The sequence below is a fragment of the Melozone crissalis genome, unplaced genomic scaffold (assembly GCF_028551555.1).
Source record: "Melozone crissalis strain CALT ecotype California unplaced genomic scaffold, PUWL_Pcris_2 ptg000236l_1, whole genome shotgun sequence".
Classification (NCBI taxonomy): domain Eukaryota; kingdom Metazoa; phylum Chordata; class Aves; order Passeriformes; family Passerellidae; genus Melozone; species Melozone crissalis.
Window position 1 is genome coordinate 285,083 of NW_026535997.1, and position 18,696 is coordinate 303,778.

General features: G+C 45.8%; 1 protein-coding gene and 1 pseudogene across 1 annotated transcript in view; one reads left to right on the top strand and one right to left on the bottom strand.

Moving 5' to 3' along the window:
* LOC128949461 (CUB and sushi domain-containing protein 2-like) overlaps positions 1-16,811 on the bottom strand; it is a 139,713-nt pseudogene extending 122,902 nt beyond the window's left edge.
* A 375-nt stretch (positions 16,812-17,186) lies between these two features.
* LOC128949462 (mastermind-like protein 3) overlaps positions 17,187-18,696 on the top strand; it is a 29,128-nt gene continuing 27,618 nt past the window's right edge. Inside the window, exon 1 of the mRNA XM_054294321.1 lies at positions 17,187-17,204. Within this exon, the coding sequence (XP_054150296.1) occupies positions 17,187-17,204 (18 nt within the window). The remainder of the gene's footprint in view (positions 17,205-18,696) is intronic.

Sequence of the window (18,696 nt, forward strand, 5' to 3'; positions counted from 1 at the left end):
AAATCCCAAAATTCAGCCAGACTCCCCCTGGATCCCTGGGAGTGTCCAAGGCCAGCTTGGAGGAACAGTGGAAGGAGCAGGATGGTCCTCAATGTCCCTCCAACCCAAACCATTCTGAGATTCGACCCAAGGGCAGGATGGGTGATGGAAAAGGGACAGGAAGGAGCTGGGAATTCCCAAAAATCCCCAAATCCAGCCAGGCAGAGCCCTCACCTCTGCAGACAGGCCGGTGGTCGCTCCAGGCCACAATGATGTCGCTGACTCTCTTGCAGGTGATGCTCTTGGAGCCCTGCAGGTCGTAGCCCTCGTTGCAGGAGAACTGGATGCTGGAGCCCAGCCTGGAGAGGGGACACAGGGGACATCAGCCTGCTCCTGCACCCCAGGATTTGGGGCCAGGGCCATCCCCTGGCCCTGCAGCCAGCAGGAAGGGAGGAGGGACCAGCTCTGCCTCCCTTCTGCTGTGTCTGCCCCAGATGCTGATGCCCAAATCCCAAATTTTAGTGACATTTCAGTGGGAATTTCATCCTGGGAGAGGACGTGCTCAGCGGACATTCTCATAAAGTGAAATAAAATTCTTTATCAACTGCTGAGAGTTCTGCTCTTTGTTCTGTGGTTTGGATTCTGAGCTTTGTTCACTGGGGTAACACAATCAGCAGCTGGGAATTCATCCCGTGGAATTTAGGGACTTTATGGGATTCCCTTTCTTCTGCCCTCTCTCCTTTGCTGGGTTTGAGGAGAATTTGACAGACTGGGATTTGATTGAGAGGCACTTTCCATGAGCAAAACAGCTCCTGGAATCCCAAATTTTAGTGACATTTCAGTGGGAATTTCACCCACAGCTCTGAGAGAGGACACATTCAGAATTCTCATAAAATGAAATAAAAATCTTTATCAACTGCTGAGAGTTCTGCTCTTTGTTCGGTGGTTTGGATTCTGAACTTTGTTCACTGGAGTAACACCATCAGCAGCTGGGAATTCATCCCATGGAATTTAGGGACTGTTGGGATTCCCTTTCCTCTGCTTGGACTTGAGGAGGATTTGACAGTCTGGGATTTGATTGAGAGACACTTTTCATGAGCAAAACAGCCCTGGGCAGCAGAATCAGATGAAATATTGATTCCCCATGGCCACCAACAGCTGGGGCATCCCTGCAAAGCAAAACTGGGAACTGGAAAGGAACAACAGCTCTGGTTTAAACTTCCTAAGCCCCAATTAGCTGGCACCACACAGGCTCAGTGACAAGGAACCTCAGCCACCTCAAATTCTCTAAGGGCAGGGCCATGCTGGGGTTTGAGCTAATTTGAAAAGTGATTTCTTTCTTTTGGCCGTTTCAGTTTTTCCAGGGGAGGGATGACAGCACAAAACCTGGATTGGGAAAGGATAAAAACACTCCAAGAGATCTTTGTGGAACAGCACACACAGGAAGGGTTTTACACATGTGTTCCCCAAAACTGGGCAGGATTTTGGGAGGGGGACAAAGCAAACAGAGCCCCCCCACACCAGGAGCACACCCAGGAGCTCATGCACAGAACACACAGAAAATATTCTTACCTAAAATCGTTGCCTATCCTTTTACCTCTCTCGGGAATCCCAGGGTCTGGACACAAATTATGTCCCTGGGACACACCAACCTGAGTTACTACAAAGCAAAAAAACAGCACATACAGACACAGAATAGCAAAAGGAACAATTCTTTCAGCAGCTGGCTTGGTGGATGTGGCGAGAAAAATGGCAACTGGAAGCTCAGAAACCTCAATGTTTTATTCCACAAAAACAACAGCTTTGGAAACAAATATCCTGCTCAGTTTACACACCTGAGTGTTTTCTAGGAAATGCCAGCTAGGGACACAGTTTCCCCTCCATTCCACTACAGAAATACCTCTGGATAAGTTGATTTTTGGGTATTTTTTTCCATTCTGCTAAATGACACCAATCACAGAGCCTGTTTGTTATGATTAAAGCCCCACCTGCCACCCTCCAAGGTGACCTCAGAGCCCTCAAAAACCCAGCCCAGTGTGCCAGGGAAAGAAAACAACTCCATGGAAAGGCAGGGAGTGATCCCAGGAGGGAAAAACCAAGCACAGAACGAGAGGGAGAAAGGAGAGGGGGATGCAAGTCGAGGGTTTGAAAGCCAAGTCATTTAGTTGGAACATGGAGAAAAATTTATGGAGCAACCTGGATGCCAACAAACATGAAATCCATGGGGTGGTGGCCAGCACTGCAGAAAGCTCCCAGCTCCACCCTCCCCATTTCCAGCCCTCTCACGGCACAAAGGAGGGTTCAGGGTAGGGGAACCTGGGGGTCCCTCAGCCCTGGCACAATCCTGATTTCCAGGCTGAATTCCAGCACAGCAATAAAGGACAAAAGGGGGATTTTGCCACAGGAGCTCGATGGGATTTGGTTTTCTTCTCATCCAAACCTACAGCATGTTTCTCAGCCAAAAAAACTCCATTCCCTGATGGCTCATCGCACAGGATGACGCTCCTGGGGAAGCACAGCCCCAAAATTCCACATTCCACATGCTGAACCACTGAAAGAACCCCAATTTCCGTTCCACCTCTGCCCAGCACTGGATTACAGGGAAGAAAATCCCAATTTTATTCCAAGCATGGTGCCCCAAAGGAGGAGGGTGACACTGAGGTGACACCAGCCCCTTTCTCATGGCTCAGCAGCTGGAGCCCTGCAGGGGGAATGGGAGAATCCATGGGGAGAATCCACCCACACTGGACACACACAAAGCCAGGACCATCCAATATTTGGAATTAACCCCTGGTGCATCATCCCCAGCTACAGCTGTTCCTACAAGGAGGATGCTTCCCAATTTTGCTGATCCCAAAAATATTCCAGCTTCTCCTCAGCACTAACACTCTTCTGATGCCCTTTATGTTCTTTATAGGAATTTCCTTTTTAAGGCCCATTTTTCCTCCCTTCCCACCGTGCTGGAGCAGAGATGGGGCTGGGATTGTCCCCACAGGATGCTTTGGTGCTCACCTGTCTGTGTGGGAGGGCACAGAGCCATGGATTCATGGAAAACAACATGTGAGGTATTATTTTCCCATTTTCCATGTCCATAACCTGCCACAAACATATTTTATGAAAAATCCTTTCGTTAGGATCTTTTCTCCTGAGAAGCTGGGAAGCTTCAGCTTCTCCATGTTTTGCTGCTTTGGAATGTGATTTGGAGAACTGTTTACTCAGCATGTGAAATTGGTTTTATTTGATGACCAGTGACAGCCACCTGTGTCAAGGCTGTGAGCAGTCACAAGATTTTATTTCCTTTCCTTGAAATTTCCTTCCCTTCCTTCTGATGAAATATTTTCTTCTATTCTTTAGTATAGTTTTAATACATCATTTTCTTTTAATAAATATATATCATAAAATAATAAATCAGCCTCCTGAAACATGGAGTCAAGATTCTCATCTCTTCCCTCATCTTGGGATCCCTGTGAACACCACCACAATAACCCTTGGTAAGCTCAGTCAGCAGCAACCAAGCAGAATTTGACATCCCTACATTTTCTATAACTCCAAACTTTGCTTTGCCACTTTTCACCAGCCCAGAGGATTCCAAATCAGGAATCAGGAATGAATTCAGTGAAGGAAGGGAGAGCGCATGGATTCTACTCCCAGCTTCTGACAGGAAAAGTTTGGCTGAACGGAGTCCCCAGGTGCCACCACCATCCTTGGGTTCCTTCCCTGCACCCAGAGGTGATGCCTGTGCACAAGCAGCTCCAAAAAAAGGAAAATTCACCTCAGGATGAGGGACCCAATGAGAGTTTTATGTCCCAAAGCCGTGTAGGAGTGAAAGACAGTGCTCAAATTCTTGATTTTCCTCTGTAAAAACCTCCCTGACCACACACACACCTGTAACAACCACACACACAAAGCCAAGACCACCCAATATTTGGAATTAACCACCTGGGAACTCTTCCTCAAAGGAAAAATCCAATTCCCACAGCAAATTCCTCCTCCCATGGTCAAATCCCCCTCAGATCACCCCTTTTGTACCCCCAGAGTGGGCACTGCTGCCACTCCCAGTGATTATTTCCCATATCAGATAAAAATGGAGCCTGGAATTCAAAATTTTGGGAAGAAACAATCCCAGACCCCAGGAAAACAAAGAGAAACAATCCCAGATCCCCAGAAAAACCAAGGCCCCAGAGGAGAGTTTGTCACCCCCAATGCTGAGGCCCAAACCCAGCTCATGTCTCATTAGTGGAGATTCACTAACACCTAAAAACACGAACAGATAAAGCAGAGAACAGGGAAGATAAAGCTGAGGGAAGATATCTCCATATCCTGGGAGTTGGGGAATTTCTCTTTTAAAGAAAGTGAAAGAAAAGGAGGAGATGAATGAGATGCTAATTTACAGAAATTTTTGTTCTCTAGCTTTTGTTTTGAGCACACACACACACAAATAGAGGAGCCCGAAGGTTACAAAATGGATTTGTCATGCTGAGAATTTGCTGTGTTCACCTTCCCAAAGTTTCACCTGGGCTGGGCCATTCCCAAATAAACCCCTCAAGATTACTAGAAAAAAATTGTGATGAACTGCTCAATGTCTGCATTAGAAACTCAGGAATTCTCTCCCCCAACCATGGGATTGGTTTTCCATCCCCTCATCCTCCTGATTTTTTTCAATTTCTCCCTCCTCATGAATTCAGTGACAGCCAGTTCTGATTGTTCAGTTTGCCACTGTTAAAATCCTCTTTAATTTTATTTCTCATAATAAAAAAAACTTCACTGACAGATTCCCAAGGGACAATTTCTCACTGAATTTCAGAACTACAAAATAAAAGCAGCACCTAAAAAATAAACAATTTGACAAAGCCCCAGCATTTCTCAGCATGAGGAATTCAGTGAAAGGAGATGATGGGAAAGACTCCAGCAGGAATTAGATGGTTTAAAGGGTTAATCTGAGTGGTCACACCAGGGTAATTCCATGCAAACTTCTGGGAAAGATCCCAAAAACCAGACCTGAGAGCTTGGAGCTGATTTAGGGGTGCAGGGCTCACCCCAACGAGGTCCTGCTGCATTTCCAACCCCCAAAGTTCCTTCAGCACCCAAAAAACCAAGGATGAAGTGATTCCAGAACCTCAGTGACACCAACCCAGACACTGAATGCCCCCAAATTTAACAACACCAAGAGTGAAAAGGTCACAGCCAGGTCCTGACACTGGGAAAATCCAATCCCAGCTGGGAATGTTCCACCAGGACAGCTCCAAACCCCAATTTCCCAGCTGGGAGTGTTCTACCATGAGAGCTCCAAACCCCAGCTTATTTCCCAGCTGGGAATGTTCCAGAACAGCTCAGAAGATGAAGCTTCACAAGCACTCCCAAAAGTGCAGAATTCCCAGAGCATCTCCAGGCTGTCCCACCCAAGATCCAGGTGGTTCCTGTGTCCCACAGACACCTCCCCAAAATCCAGAAATTCCTACACACTTGAGACCTAAAAACTGCTCAACCCACCCCAAAAATGACTTTGCAAAGGAGATTTTGACCGAGCTGGACACACACAGAATTTCCAGTCCTTCATCCACAAGGCCCCAGGTGGCTCCTTGTCCCACAGACACCTCCCCAAAATCCAGAAATTCCCACAGACTTGGCTAAGACCTAAAAAATGCTCAATCCACCCCAAAAAATAACTTTGCAAAGGAGATTTTGACCCAGCTGCACACACACAGAAGTTGCAGTCCTTCACCCAAGTCCTTCCAGTCCTTCACCCACAAGGCCTCAGAATGCTCCTTGTCCCACAGACACCTCCCCAAAATCCAGAAATTCCTATACACTTGAGACCTAGAAACTGCTCAACCCACCCCAAAAATGACTTTGCAAAGAGGATTTTGACCAAGCTAAACATGCACAGAACTTCCAGTCCTTCACCCAGGGCCTCTCCAGGTGGGCCTCACCCAAACACCACACAACCCACTTGGATGCTGTTTTTTAAACCCAAACCACCACAATTCCCCCACTGTGGGAACTGGAATATCCACACTTACACTCTGCTTTCAGTGCCAGAAACAACCTCCAAAACATGGCTTAAAATCTCAAACTATTTCTTCTACCTAATTTATTTGTCTCTCAGTATTATCTCCCCTCCAGAAGTGATTAAAGCAAGATTTCCAAATAATTTCACTGATGGTGAGCAGTACAAGGCACTTAATTATGATTTAAAACAAACACAATCCACTATAACTGAGCCCAAGAAGCACTTCCCCACAGAATATTGAATTTTTATGGATTTTTTCCCTGCAATAACACAAGCAGCTGTTACATCACTACATTTTCACACAAAACACACCAGGTTTAATCTGACCAGGCAATCCCAAACCCAAAAACCTGCAGGATTTAAGAGTGGATCCTTCCAGGGAGGATTTTAGGCCAAGTTTTAGCAAACAGCACTTGAAAATAAAATATTGCTGGTAGGAATAATCAAAAATAAAACAGGGACTTGAAGGCTGGATTTGATCTTTTCCAGCCTTTAGGATTTTGTGGCAGAGCTTTAAGTGATACCAAGAGACACAAAAATTCCTGAATTTCTGGTATTTGAGCCAGAGCAACTGGAAATTGCTCTGGAATAGGAAATTTCTTTGGAATTATCTGTGATGCAAACTCAGCTCGCGGAGTTTTGGGAGCACAGAGGGGCTCAGCCAACCCTGCAAATCCAGCAGGGAGCAGAACAGATGAGGACTGCAAAAAATAAAAATAAAAATAAAATAAAAACCTGATTTTCCTGGTGCCATCTCCTAGGGAATCAGCACTTCTGCAGCTGGGAATTCCCTGTGGGAGCAGAAGGCTCCAAAATAAGGACAAAATAAGAAAAATCCAGAGCTGATGGAGAGCAGGGCATGGAGAAGGAGCTGGAGGGTGACAAGGACCATGGAATGGGGCCGCCATCCCCATCTCCATTATTCCAGCTCAACAACTTCCAGCCTGAGCTGCCCTCAAGATCTGAGCTCCCATCTGGCAGCTCTGAGCCCCTTGGGATGGGATAAACCAGGCAAAGGGAATGAATTCCTATTTTTCCTCCTCAGAAGTGCAGGATCTGCAGGAAAGGGAATGCAGCTGCTGTGTCCTCTTCAACTCAGTGCATTAAAAATGAGTAAAACTGCTCCAAAGGCCATTCCCAGGAAGGAGAAATGGGAATTTTGTGTATTGTTAACACCACAATGCTTCATTAAATCAATGATTTCACTCCTTTGCCCAAAATTCCCCAAAATCCAGGGCAAAAATCCCCCCACTCCAAATTCCCCTGTGTCTCCACACCCAGCCAGGGGAATTTTCCAACTCAGTAAAGGGCACTGGGACGTTTATTCCAATAAATTCTTCCTGGCAAGGAATGTATCACCCAGCCAGGACTCCATTTTAAAGGATAATTCCCTTTAAAATTGAATTATTTTCCCCTGAACACACCCCAAGTGTTTTCTGCTCTGGAGATTTTGGGTTGTTTTTTACCTTTTTGGGCTTTGCTCCCAAAAAAACAGAGCCTAAAAATTCTCCTGGGAGCTGGGAGGGAAACTCTCCTTCCAGAGCCACGATTCTGATCCAGTCCATGCATTTTTCTGAATTTTGTATGCAAGATCCACCAGTTCTGCTCCAGTCCATGCAATTTTCTGAATTTTTTATGTAAAATCCACCAATTCTGATCCAGTCCCTGCATTTTTCTGAATTTTGTATGCAAAATCCACCAATTCTGCTCTAGTCCATGCATTTTTCTGAATTTTGTATGACAAATCCACCCAGCTGAGCTGTGCAAATGCTCCTCTCTGATGAGGGTAATGGGCTGTGCAACAAAATGAGTAATTCCAGCTTCTCCCCTAAAATCCATTTGGAAAAATGCTCCATCCTGCTCCCATTTGAATCCACATAAAATATTAACTCCCAGGCAGATCCCTCCTGTTTCATTTTAGAAAGAGCCCAAGATTCAGGGACAAAAACCACAGGTTTTGCTCCTGATTTGGGAAGAACCTGATGGGAAACTGAAATATTTCCCACCTGCCTGAGGGAGGCACAGCAGTGACCCCAATGTTCTGCTCCTGACACACCAAGCACTACACTTGAAAAATCAGCACTACAACCTGAAAAATCAGCACTGCAACCTGAAAAATCAGCACTGCAAACCCAGAATTATGATTTTTCTGCAGGGAAAATGAAATAAAACTCAAATAGAAAAAGGAAGACGATGTGACTGCCTCTGTAAATTTTCTAATATTTTGTTTTTAATGTTGCTCCTTATCCCTGCTCCTTATTTACAGCAATAGCACCGATCCCAACCCCAAATTTCTTAGTTTTTCCCACTAAAAAGAGCCTAAAACCACAACCCTGGAGCACAGAATCCACCAAACGCAGAAAATCCAAGCCTTGCGCCCTTCCAGGAGTTAGTAAATGCTTGTGACCAGAGCACTGGGAGGAGGGAAGTGATGCAGAAATGCAGAGGGAAGAGGGAAAAGCACCCAAACTTTTCAGAGTGGCGAAGTTTTAGAGATTACTGGAAAGTCCAATGAAATGTTCCAGGAGATTGTTATCAAAAAAGACAGTGAGGAAGAGCCAGAAAAACTTACACACTGATGTCTTCTGGTTGTTGTCCTTGCTGGGCATGAGTTTCACCCCTCTGGACTTGAGCTCCATCTGCTTCTTGACTGTAGGGGTGGGAAACAAAGGAAAAAAAAGAGGGAAAGGTTGAGCTGAGCTTCAGGGATTGTCAAGTTTTTATTTTAAAAATAAAAATGTGAATCACCCACATCCTGCATCCTTCCCTTTGGGATCAGCTTGTCCTGACTGCTCAAAACCAGCAGGGGTTTGTTTTTCCATGTTAGGGGTTTGGAGAGGGATTTGTTTTCCATGTTAGGGCTTTGGAGAGGTTTAATTTCAAAATAAAAATGGGGTCCAACCCCTCTGTAACCCACTAAAAATGGGAGACAAGCAAAAGGGAAGCTCTGAGGAGCTTCAGGATGCTGAGAGGAAAATGCTGAGCTGGTTTCCCCCAATTTTTCTGGAATTTATCCCATGAACCCATTACACAGCAGAGCCATTCCAGGGGAGCACTCAGAACCTAAAAACTGCAGAGCTGGTGTGAACAAACAGCAGGAAAATAAAATTAAACACCATTATTGGCTAAGGGAAATATTATCTTGGAGCCCCACACCTGGGGGACTCCTCCCCAAGTGCGACCATTCCCTCCCTGATCCAAAATTCCACCAGAAGAGGGGAAAGACCAGGAAAGGGAACAAGAATTCATCCATCTCCAAGGGCCCCATCCTTTTTCTCACACCAGGGAGCAGCAATTTGTTTTCCTGCTCTGGATTTGGCGGCTGCTTCCTCCACCCCCAGGGTTTGACAGAAACCCCACCTGGCAGAACCATCTGGGAGCAGCACAAACACCTGGATTTGGGATTATTGCAGCTTCCAGAGGCAGGAGTTGGGATAAAACAGCCTCTGCTGTGAGGAGCTGGGATAAAAGAGCAGGAATTGGGATAACCCAACAGGAATTGGGGTAATTCCAACAGGAATTGGGGTAATTCCAATAGGAATTGGGATAACCCAATAGGAATTGGGGTAATTCCAACAGGAATTGGGGGTAACGCAATAGGAATTGGGGTAATTCCCACAGGAATTGGGAAAACCCAGCCTTCATTGCAGGATTTGGGATAACCCAATAGGAATTGGGATAATTCCATCAGGAATTGGGATAACTCAACACTCACTGCAGGAATAGGGATAACCCAACAGGAACTGGGGTAATTCCAAGAGGAATTGGGATAATTCCAACAGGAACTGGGATAACCCAGCCCTTCCTGCAGGAACTGGGATAACCTAACAAGAACTGGGATAATTCCAACAGGAACTGGGATAACCCAACAGGAATGGGAATAACCCAGCCCTCACTGCAGGAATTGGGATTAAAAAGTCTCCACTGCGGGATTTGGGATAACCCAACAGGAACTGGGATAATTCCAACAGGAATTGGGATAACCCAGCCCTCACTGCAGGAATTGGGATAACCCATCAGGAACTGGGATATTCCAACAGAAACTGGGATAATTCCAACAGGAATTGGGATAACTCAGCCCTCACTGCAGGAATTGGGATAAAACAGCCTCCACTGCAGGAATTGGGATAACCCAACAGGAATTGGGGTAACCCAGCCCTCACTGTGAGAAACTGGGATAAAAGAGCCCCCACTGCAGGATTTGGGATAAAAGAGCCTTCACTGTGAGGATTTGGGAAAACCCAACAGGAATTGGGATTACTCAGCGTCCAAATCATTTTCTGGGAGCCCTTTCCTGACGAGCCAGCCCTTATCCTTGGAGAAACCCACTTCAAACCCTTCTTCCTCGTGTTCTTCATCTTGTCAGGCTTTCATCCCTAAATTAGCACATTCCTAAGACAAAGCTGTCAAGAAGAATTACCCATGTAACTAAAGAGGGGTTTTTTAATCGTGCTGAGGTTTTTTTTGGGCTTAAAAAGAACCTGTTTGGAACAGCTGCTGCAGGAGGCTCAGACAGGAGGAGGCTCCTTGAAGCTCACCTGAGGTGCTGCTTTGGGTGCAGCTTTTCACTCATCATTTCCTCACAGCTTTTGGCTTTCTCTTTAAATAAAGCAGCAAGAACTTCAAAAAAATTTTTAGCTGGAAAATATTCATGAGGAACAGCTGCTGCTGCTGCTCCTGTCTTCCTCAGCAGCTTCAATCTGTTCAGGGCAGCTGTCTTTTTTTATTAATTTAAGAAGGGAAAACTAATTAACAGCAGGCTGCTGTCAAAGCAAATCGAACTCTTTGTTTCTTTTTGCTCCAAATCCACCTGCAAGTGCAGCAGGAGGAAGAAAAAGCAGCAGGGTTTGGGATGCCCCAAAGGTCCCACGTGGATGGGAATCACAGGAGATTTCCAGCCTGATCTCAAGGTTTTTAATAAATGTGATATCAATGGATCAAAAAAAAAAAAAAAAAAAAGGATTGGGGCTGCTAAAACTCCCATTTTTGGGGTAAAAATCTATTTCTGCTTCAGATAAAATAGTGACAGACATTCCTGTAGTGATTTTCCAGCTTTTTCCAAGCCAACACAGGGATACCCCAAAATTCCCTCCCACGCAATAAAATCCAGGCAATTCCAAGTTTCCAAGGCTGAATTTGGATTTTGGTTTGAATTTTCCAAGGATGTGGGTTGGGACCCTGCAGCCTCCAAGTCTCTGCTCTGTGGCTGTGCTTGGGGGTACGAGCAGCTTTACAAAATAATCCATATTTTGGTATTCTCCACATCCTGCCCCCAGGGAATGTTCCCAACTCTCCACACAAACAAAAGCTCAGCTCGGATGATTTGTGCCCCACAAAGGGAATTTAGAGGCCAAGAAAAGCTTCCCAAGCTTTGGTGAAGCCCACCAGAGCTGATGGCGGCACCATGGATGGGATGAGAAATCCTGGGGAACTCCTCCATGAGGACACAGCAACCTGCAGGGATTTCCCCAGTGCTGAACATCCCAAATCCAGGAGAAGGTGCCAGAGGGTGCAATCAGAGGAATTTTAAGGTCTCTTCCAACCCAAACCACTCCAGGATTCTCTGGCATGGGGGAATTCAAAATTAGGATACAGCCAGGCTTGGAAATTTTTCAGGGACACATTTCTAACCAAGGTTCTCCCAGAGCCATCCCTGCCAGATCCCATCCAACAAACATCCCCCTCCAACCCTGTTCCTGATGGAAAACCTGGCTCCCAAACCCCTCAGCAATGGCAACAAGACACTCAACACTGAGCAGCAATCCCAAAATTCAGAGCCTGAGCTGCATCCCCAGGAAACATCTCCTCCCCTAATTGCACCGTGTCCCTTTCCAGGAGAATTGATAAAGATAAATTGGTGAAGATAAATTGATAAAGAGGGATCACTGCATCCTCTCCTCCTCATCCTTCATTTCGGAGCCCTAATGATGGAAGTCAGACTTTACAAATGACTCCATTTAGATCAGAACCAGGCACAGCAAAGCACCACTTGTTTCGTGCTTTTTAAAAAAAAATTAAACAAATAAGAACAATTCTCCCACTCCCTGCCCTCAAAAATCCTGTATTTGAAAATCTACTTTGTTTGTAAATTGGAATGTGGAGCAGTACTACAAAGGACTGTGTCAGGATAATTGGATGAACAGAAACTCCTGTTTTCTGGAGGCTTTTGCTGCTCACACACATCCAACAGATCTAATGGAATACTCAGCATCCTGTCAGATTTGAGAGATGACATTACAAAGCTCTGCCAGCATGGCAGGCAGGCCGGGCTGTTCCTTTCAAACCACTTCATGTTGCTCTAAATGAGGATTTAAGCAGACATTTATTTATTTTTAATTTGGAAAACAGTGTTTCAGCAACAGCAACAGGAAAAAAAAAAACTATTCCATGAAGCTCTGCTCTCCTTGTTGGGGGAATTGCTGTTAAATCCAAATCCTGCCTGGATCTCTCCCTCCTGCTGGGATGGTTCAGCAGCAGGATGCTCACAGGGGTTCTTGGAGGTGAAGAGAAACCCCCTCAAATGAAACTCTTTGGAAAAATCCCTCTTCTGGCAGCCTGAGCAATGGATTTTGGGAATCAGAGCCTGCACAAGCACTGGGATTATCCAGAATTGCACTGGAGACTCCACAGGTCACATGGAAGGAGGCAAAAATCCCTCTGGAACCCAAGGGTGTGATCCAGGGTGAGGAGGGGGAGATCCAAGATGGGAAATGGAAGATCCAAGATGAGGAGGGGAAAGATCCAAGATGAAAAGGAGAAGATGCAAAATGAGAAATGGAAGATCAGGATGATGAATGGAAGATCAGGATAAAGAGTGGAAGATCCAAGATGAGGAATGGAAGATCAGGATGAAGAGGGGAAGATCCAAGATAAGCAGTAGGACATCCAAGAAATGAAATAGAAGATCCAAGGTGAGGAATGGAAGATCCAACATGAAAAGGGGAAGATTGAAAATTAGGGGAAGATCAAAAACAAGGAGGGGAAGATCTAAAATGAGGAGTGGGAGATTCAAGATAAAGAGTAGAACATCCAAGATGAGAAATAGAAAATCCAAGACAAGCAGTGGGAGATCCAGGATAAAGAGTAGAAGATCCAAGATGAGCAGTGAGAGATAAGGATGAAGAGGGGAAGATCCAGGATAATGAGTAGAAGATCCAAGATGAGAAATGGAAGATCCAAGATGAGCAGTGGGAGATCCAGGACAAAGAGGGACGAAGATCTGTCCAAACTCAAGCCAAACTGATCCATCCATGGGTAGAACCACAGATCTACCCATGGACAGATCTGTAGACCAAAGCCATGGATGGGGCTGGGAGCACCCTGGGACATTGGGAGGTCGCTGCCCACGGCAGGGGTGGAACTGGGTGGGATTTAAACCCATTCCAAACCATTTCAAGACTCCATGACTCCCTCACCAAGCCATTTAGGTGTCTCTGGCGAGCAGCAGGGAGCTCCCCAGCCCCTCCCTGAAGGAGGCAGCTCTGTCCTGTGCAGGGCTGGAGCTCATCCCATTTATCTTCCTCCTGCGGGGAAGGGAAGCGGCCGGGGCGGGGAGATCGATAAAAGCTGCAATTATGTGTTGGTACCAATCAGCTCCAGAGCAATTAGGGAGCCAAGTTCTGCCATAAAACATGTGCAGAGAGGGGCAGCAGCCAGGGCAGCATTCCCATCTCTCCAATTCCAGCCTTTGCAGCTTTCCCAAAACCTTCTGATTTTATAAATTCCCACCCAGCTCCTCTGATGGGGGGGACACTGAGGTGCTGCCACCTCACCTGATTAAAAACTTGTAGATTATTTTCTTCCACCTTTTTGAGGAGACAGGATGGGGAGGAAAATAAAAAATAATTTTTAAGAATAATTCTCTGCACACATTTCTCCCAGTCCCTTTGACTTCCTTACATGGGGAATGGGGAAAAAACATTTGCAAAAATCAAGATTCACCTTAATGAAAGGGAAAAGGGAAATATTTAACTCTCCCAGGAAGGGAACAAAATGAATTTGCTGTGTTCAACAACAAAAACAAAAACAAAAACCCTCTCCACAGCCTGATTGCATCTAACCTTGCTTTTACATTCCTAAAGTGATTTCCAAATGAGGGCACGGATTAGGGAGAGCAGAGGGGGAACAGACAGGGAAGGTGTTCTGCAAAACTCGGGATCAATTTAAACAAGCTGGAAGGGAAATTGTTTTCTTATAGATTATCAGCAAAGCCAGACTCCGTCCCAGAGGACCCAGGGGGTTCATAAATGATGTACAGACACGTCTTTGGAAAACAGACAGCAAATTAGAGCCACCCTAAAGCCTCCCCTTGCTTCTCCTGGCTGATCCTGATTCAGCTCTCCTGATGAAAAATGCATTTCAGCTGCTGTGCTTGCTGTGGAATTACATGGCCTGTTTTGTAGGGATTTATCGCCACTGAAATATTTATGGCCAGGCCAGGTTGTGGAAAGGGTTACAGGGAGGTTTTTAAAGTCTCAGCATCTCCTGTCCTGCAGATCCCACTGCCTGCAGACACCTTCCCTTCATCCCTGGGAATCTTCACTGCTTGGCTGCTTGTTTTGCTGGGTTTTTAAGCATTGAAAGGCAGAAAGAAGCTGCCAAACTCCACAAAAACAGTGGGAAAACGAGAGCAGGTCCCTCTGGCAGCTGGGCTGAGGTCCTGTCCTGATTCCAGCTCAGAATGGGGAGTTCAGTTCATTTTCCAACACTCCATCCCCTCTGCACATGAGATGAGAACCCCCTGACATTTCTCTGAGCAGGGGAATGGGGACATTCACCCTGACTTTGCTGTGCAGGGAAAGGCTGACAAAGACAGGTGCTTTGGTGGAAGCTGCAATCCTGACAGCCATGGAAAAGCCATCCACAGGGAAGCTGCTTTTTCCAGACATTTATGCTGCACAGCAACAACAAAAGGGTTTTTTTTTCCTTGTTTAAAGTCCTTTTTTCCTTGTTTTTTCTTGCAGTTTAAAGTGATTTACAGGTTCAAGGAAAGCAGGGAAGTTAAATAACGATGTGGTTCATTTGTTGAGGCCATGACAGCCCTGCTAAGAGCACCCAAACGAGGCAGCTCTGTGGATTTATCCAAGGAAAAGAAAATCCTCTCCCTTCTCCCTGACTCCTCTCCAGAGCTTTTTCCCAGCAAAGGCTTCTTGAGAACAAACCTGCGGAGCTCCCTGAGGGGACTCAAACCATTCCTGCTTCTTCCCAACTTCATTCCCCCTCTCATGGATCCTGCACCCACAACCTCCTTCAAAAACACCACAGGAGTGGTGAGAACACCTCCAAGGAATCCACTCAATCCATTCTGGTCCCACCAGGAGCAGAATCTTCACTGCCAAAGGATCTCCTGTCCCTCAACAGCACCTGAACATCCCCATCCTGAAATCTTTATCCCAATCCTGAATTCTGCCCTGTGAAGGTGAGGAGGGGCTGAGATGGATTTCCTAGAGAAGCTCCTGAATCCCTGGGAATGTCCAAGGCCATGAGGGGACCTGGAGAACCCTGGGACAGTGGACGTGTCAGTGGATAGGCTTTAAGGTCACTCCCAACCCAAACCAGGCTGGGTTTTTCTATGAACACCACACTTTGGGGAATTCCAGCTGGAAAATAACAGCAGCAGGACCATGCAGGGAGGCAGCTGGGGATTCCTGGCTGGGGTTACTCTAAAATGGAGGCTGAGGGTCGTTGTTGGCTTGTTTGTGGTGTTGGAGCTGGTGTGTGCCCCTTACCTCAAGGGGCAATTCAGGTTGTTTAGGGGGTAGGAAGAAGTTTAGCCTAAAATCAGCTTTGGGAGCTGGAAAAGAAGATTTGAGCCCTTTCTTCCTGAGATGGGGGGGTAACCTCTAAGAAGGGTTTATGTTGCCTCCTTATCACAGGGGCTCCATGCTGTTGCTTCCTATCACAAAGGTTCCATACCTGCTTGGTGTTTCTCATGGACATCTCCTCAGAGCTCCTCTGTGACTCTTTCTCCTTCCCACAACAGACAACTAACCCCAATTCCCTTCTCAACCACCCACCCACTCTTTTATAGCACTCTTCTCCTCATTAGTTACAGCTGTGGCCTGTTAAAGTCGGGCCTGTTCCTAATCTTTGCTAATTAGGCCCAGCTGCAACTCCTTAGGGGCAAGATCACTTTCTACACCATCTTTATTTTCTTATATTCTTACAGCTTTAGTCTTCAATCTTTGGCTTAAAAGACCCATGTTCTTTCTACACCATCTTTATTTTCTTATATTCTATCCCCTTACAGCTCTAGTCTTCAATCTTTGGCTTACAAGACCAATGTTTTTATAAACCATTAGAGTTAATTAGAGTTGGAGTCGTTTTCTAGGGTGGCCACAAGGGGAAATAAAACCAGAATGGTTGTGAAATGGGTGAATGAGGAAATCAAACTGGAATGATTTGTGAAATTGAGGAATGAGGAAATCAAACTGGAATGATTGTGGAATAGGTGAAAGAGGCTGGCTGGGGTGGGTGAGGCCAGGCCAGGGCATTTATTTCTCCCTCCTTACCTTGGTACTGGGCACTGAAGCCCTTCTGCCTGTGGTTGCCATCAGAGGTGAAGTGCAGCCTCAGCCAATTTTTGCTGCTGATCACAGGGGCAGGCAAATTCATCCCAGTGAACCTGCAAGAGAGCAAAGCAGCACAGCCACGTCAGGACCACGTCAGGACACCCCAAATCCCCCTCTCCAGGCCAATCATCCTCCCCCAGGACTTTGGGAACTCCTCTGTGGGTACCACACAGCCAAGGAGAGCCCCCTCCCCACTCCAGGGCTACCTCCAGCCCCATATTCCTGATGGGAATCCCTGCTGAGGGCTCCATGTTTGTCATTACAGAGGTTCCCAGTCCTTTTTCCTAAGGCACAGAACATTCCCAAGCTCATCTCTTCACATTTGGTTAACCCCACTCCAAAATCTTGTTTATTTTAACTCAGGAAGGGAAAGGATGGCAAGAACATCCTTATTTTTTATTTTATTTATGACCAATCCCAACCTGAGGAAGATTCCAGCCAGGATCACAAATGAACAACTCCAGAACCCAGCAGCAGCCCTTCATATTTGTTCATAATTTTATTTCCTTTTAAAACATGATGTTGTTTGCTTCATTTTTAACTCCAGATCACAATTCCTGGCTGAGTTTTGTCCCAAACCAAGTTTTAGACTGGAACAACACTTCAGACTGAGACTGAGGTCCACAATGGTGACATTCACCATGGTGAGGACACCAATGCTCTCTGTGTTCCTGCTAATGAAAGTTAATCATTTTAATCCCTAATTATCACTTATTTAAAAATTAGTGCAATTTCAACACCCATTATTGGCATTCCAACACCTTTCAGTGGCATCTAACACCTTTTATTGCCATTTCAACACCCCATTTTTACCATTCCAACATTCTTTTTTGACATCCCAACACCCCCTGCTTTTTTAACAAAGGCAAAAGGATCCTGGGAATCTGTTCCATCCGGAAGATATTTCAGATTTGATTATTAAACATTATTTAGCAGCAGACCTGGCAGCCCATGGAGCACCTGAAGAGCCCTTCAGCCACCCAGCCCATCCAGAGGTGACCTCAGGCTGGAATTGGCAGCGTTAATTAATGGCATCCCTGCGCTCCCAGTCCCTTAATGAGCTGGCAGGGTGATTAGTGCATAACTAAAGCATCTCTGCCACCTACAGTACAATCCAAACCCTGGATTATCCCGTGCCTGGATCCTGAAGTGCTCTGGGATGATTTAAAACTGGGATTTAAGGTTGTTCCCAATCATTTCTCCATGGATTCTCTCCATCCCTGTTCCCAGCTCTTTCAGGAGGATGAGGTGGAGCAGAAATGGATCCTCTGTGGCTTTTTGCCATCCTTGGGGAACTCCAAGGCAGCTGAACCCACTGAATTGGAAACTTTCTCAAAGATTGAGTTCAAACAAACAGATTTGGGGCTGAGATCAAACAAGGGATGCCCCAAACCCAGATTTGGGGCTGAGATCAAACATGGGATGCCCCAAACCCATCCTGAGTAAGTTCTCCTGGCTGGTTTTTATGACAACACCCTTAAATTCAATGTTTTCACCCCTCAAGGGCCATTTCATTGTTTATTCTGCAGCAGCAAACCCCTCAGGAATAATCTTTAGCTATGCAGAGCCAAATTTCCCTTTCACAGCTGTAATTCAAGTGCCTGAGATAAAAACCAGACAAGAATGAAGCAAAGCTGCCTGAATGAGGCTCAACTTCTCCTGTCCCACATCCCTGGATTTGGTTTTGATCAGCACATCCTTGAAGGGTGGATTCATCCCAAACCTGAGATGTTTTTCCCTTGTGTGACACCAAATCCTCCACATTAAACAAAATTCCTTAATTCAAAACAAGGAGGGGTTAATGCCATCAAAACTCTTTTTGAAGAAAAAGCACTGAAGTGAGGCCTTCTCAACTCTTTTTTATTTCTTTCCTTGCTCTCTCACTTCCCACTGAATCCAGGCATGAAATATTTATCCCTTTCCCTCCCCTGGCACAATTAGTATGGCTGTACATGGCTGGCACTGATTACTCTGCATTCACGTCCCATTATCTATTTACAATCCCAATTCCTGCTTTAATTTGTTTCCACGCAGAGAGGAAGAAAAGGAAGGGGGAAAAAAAATCAATAAAGTGTCACAAAGTGAGGCAGAAGCACTGGAGCAGCAGGAGGAGATGTTTGCACACAGATTTGGAGC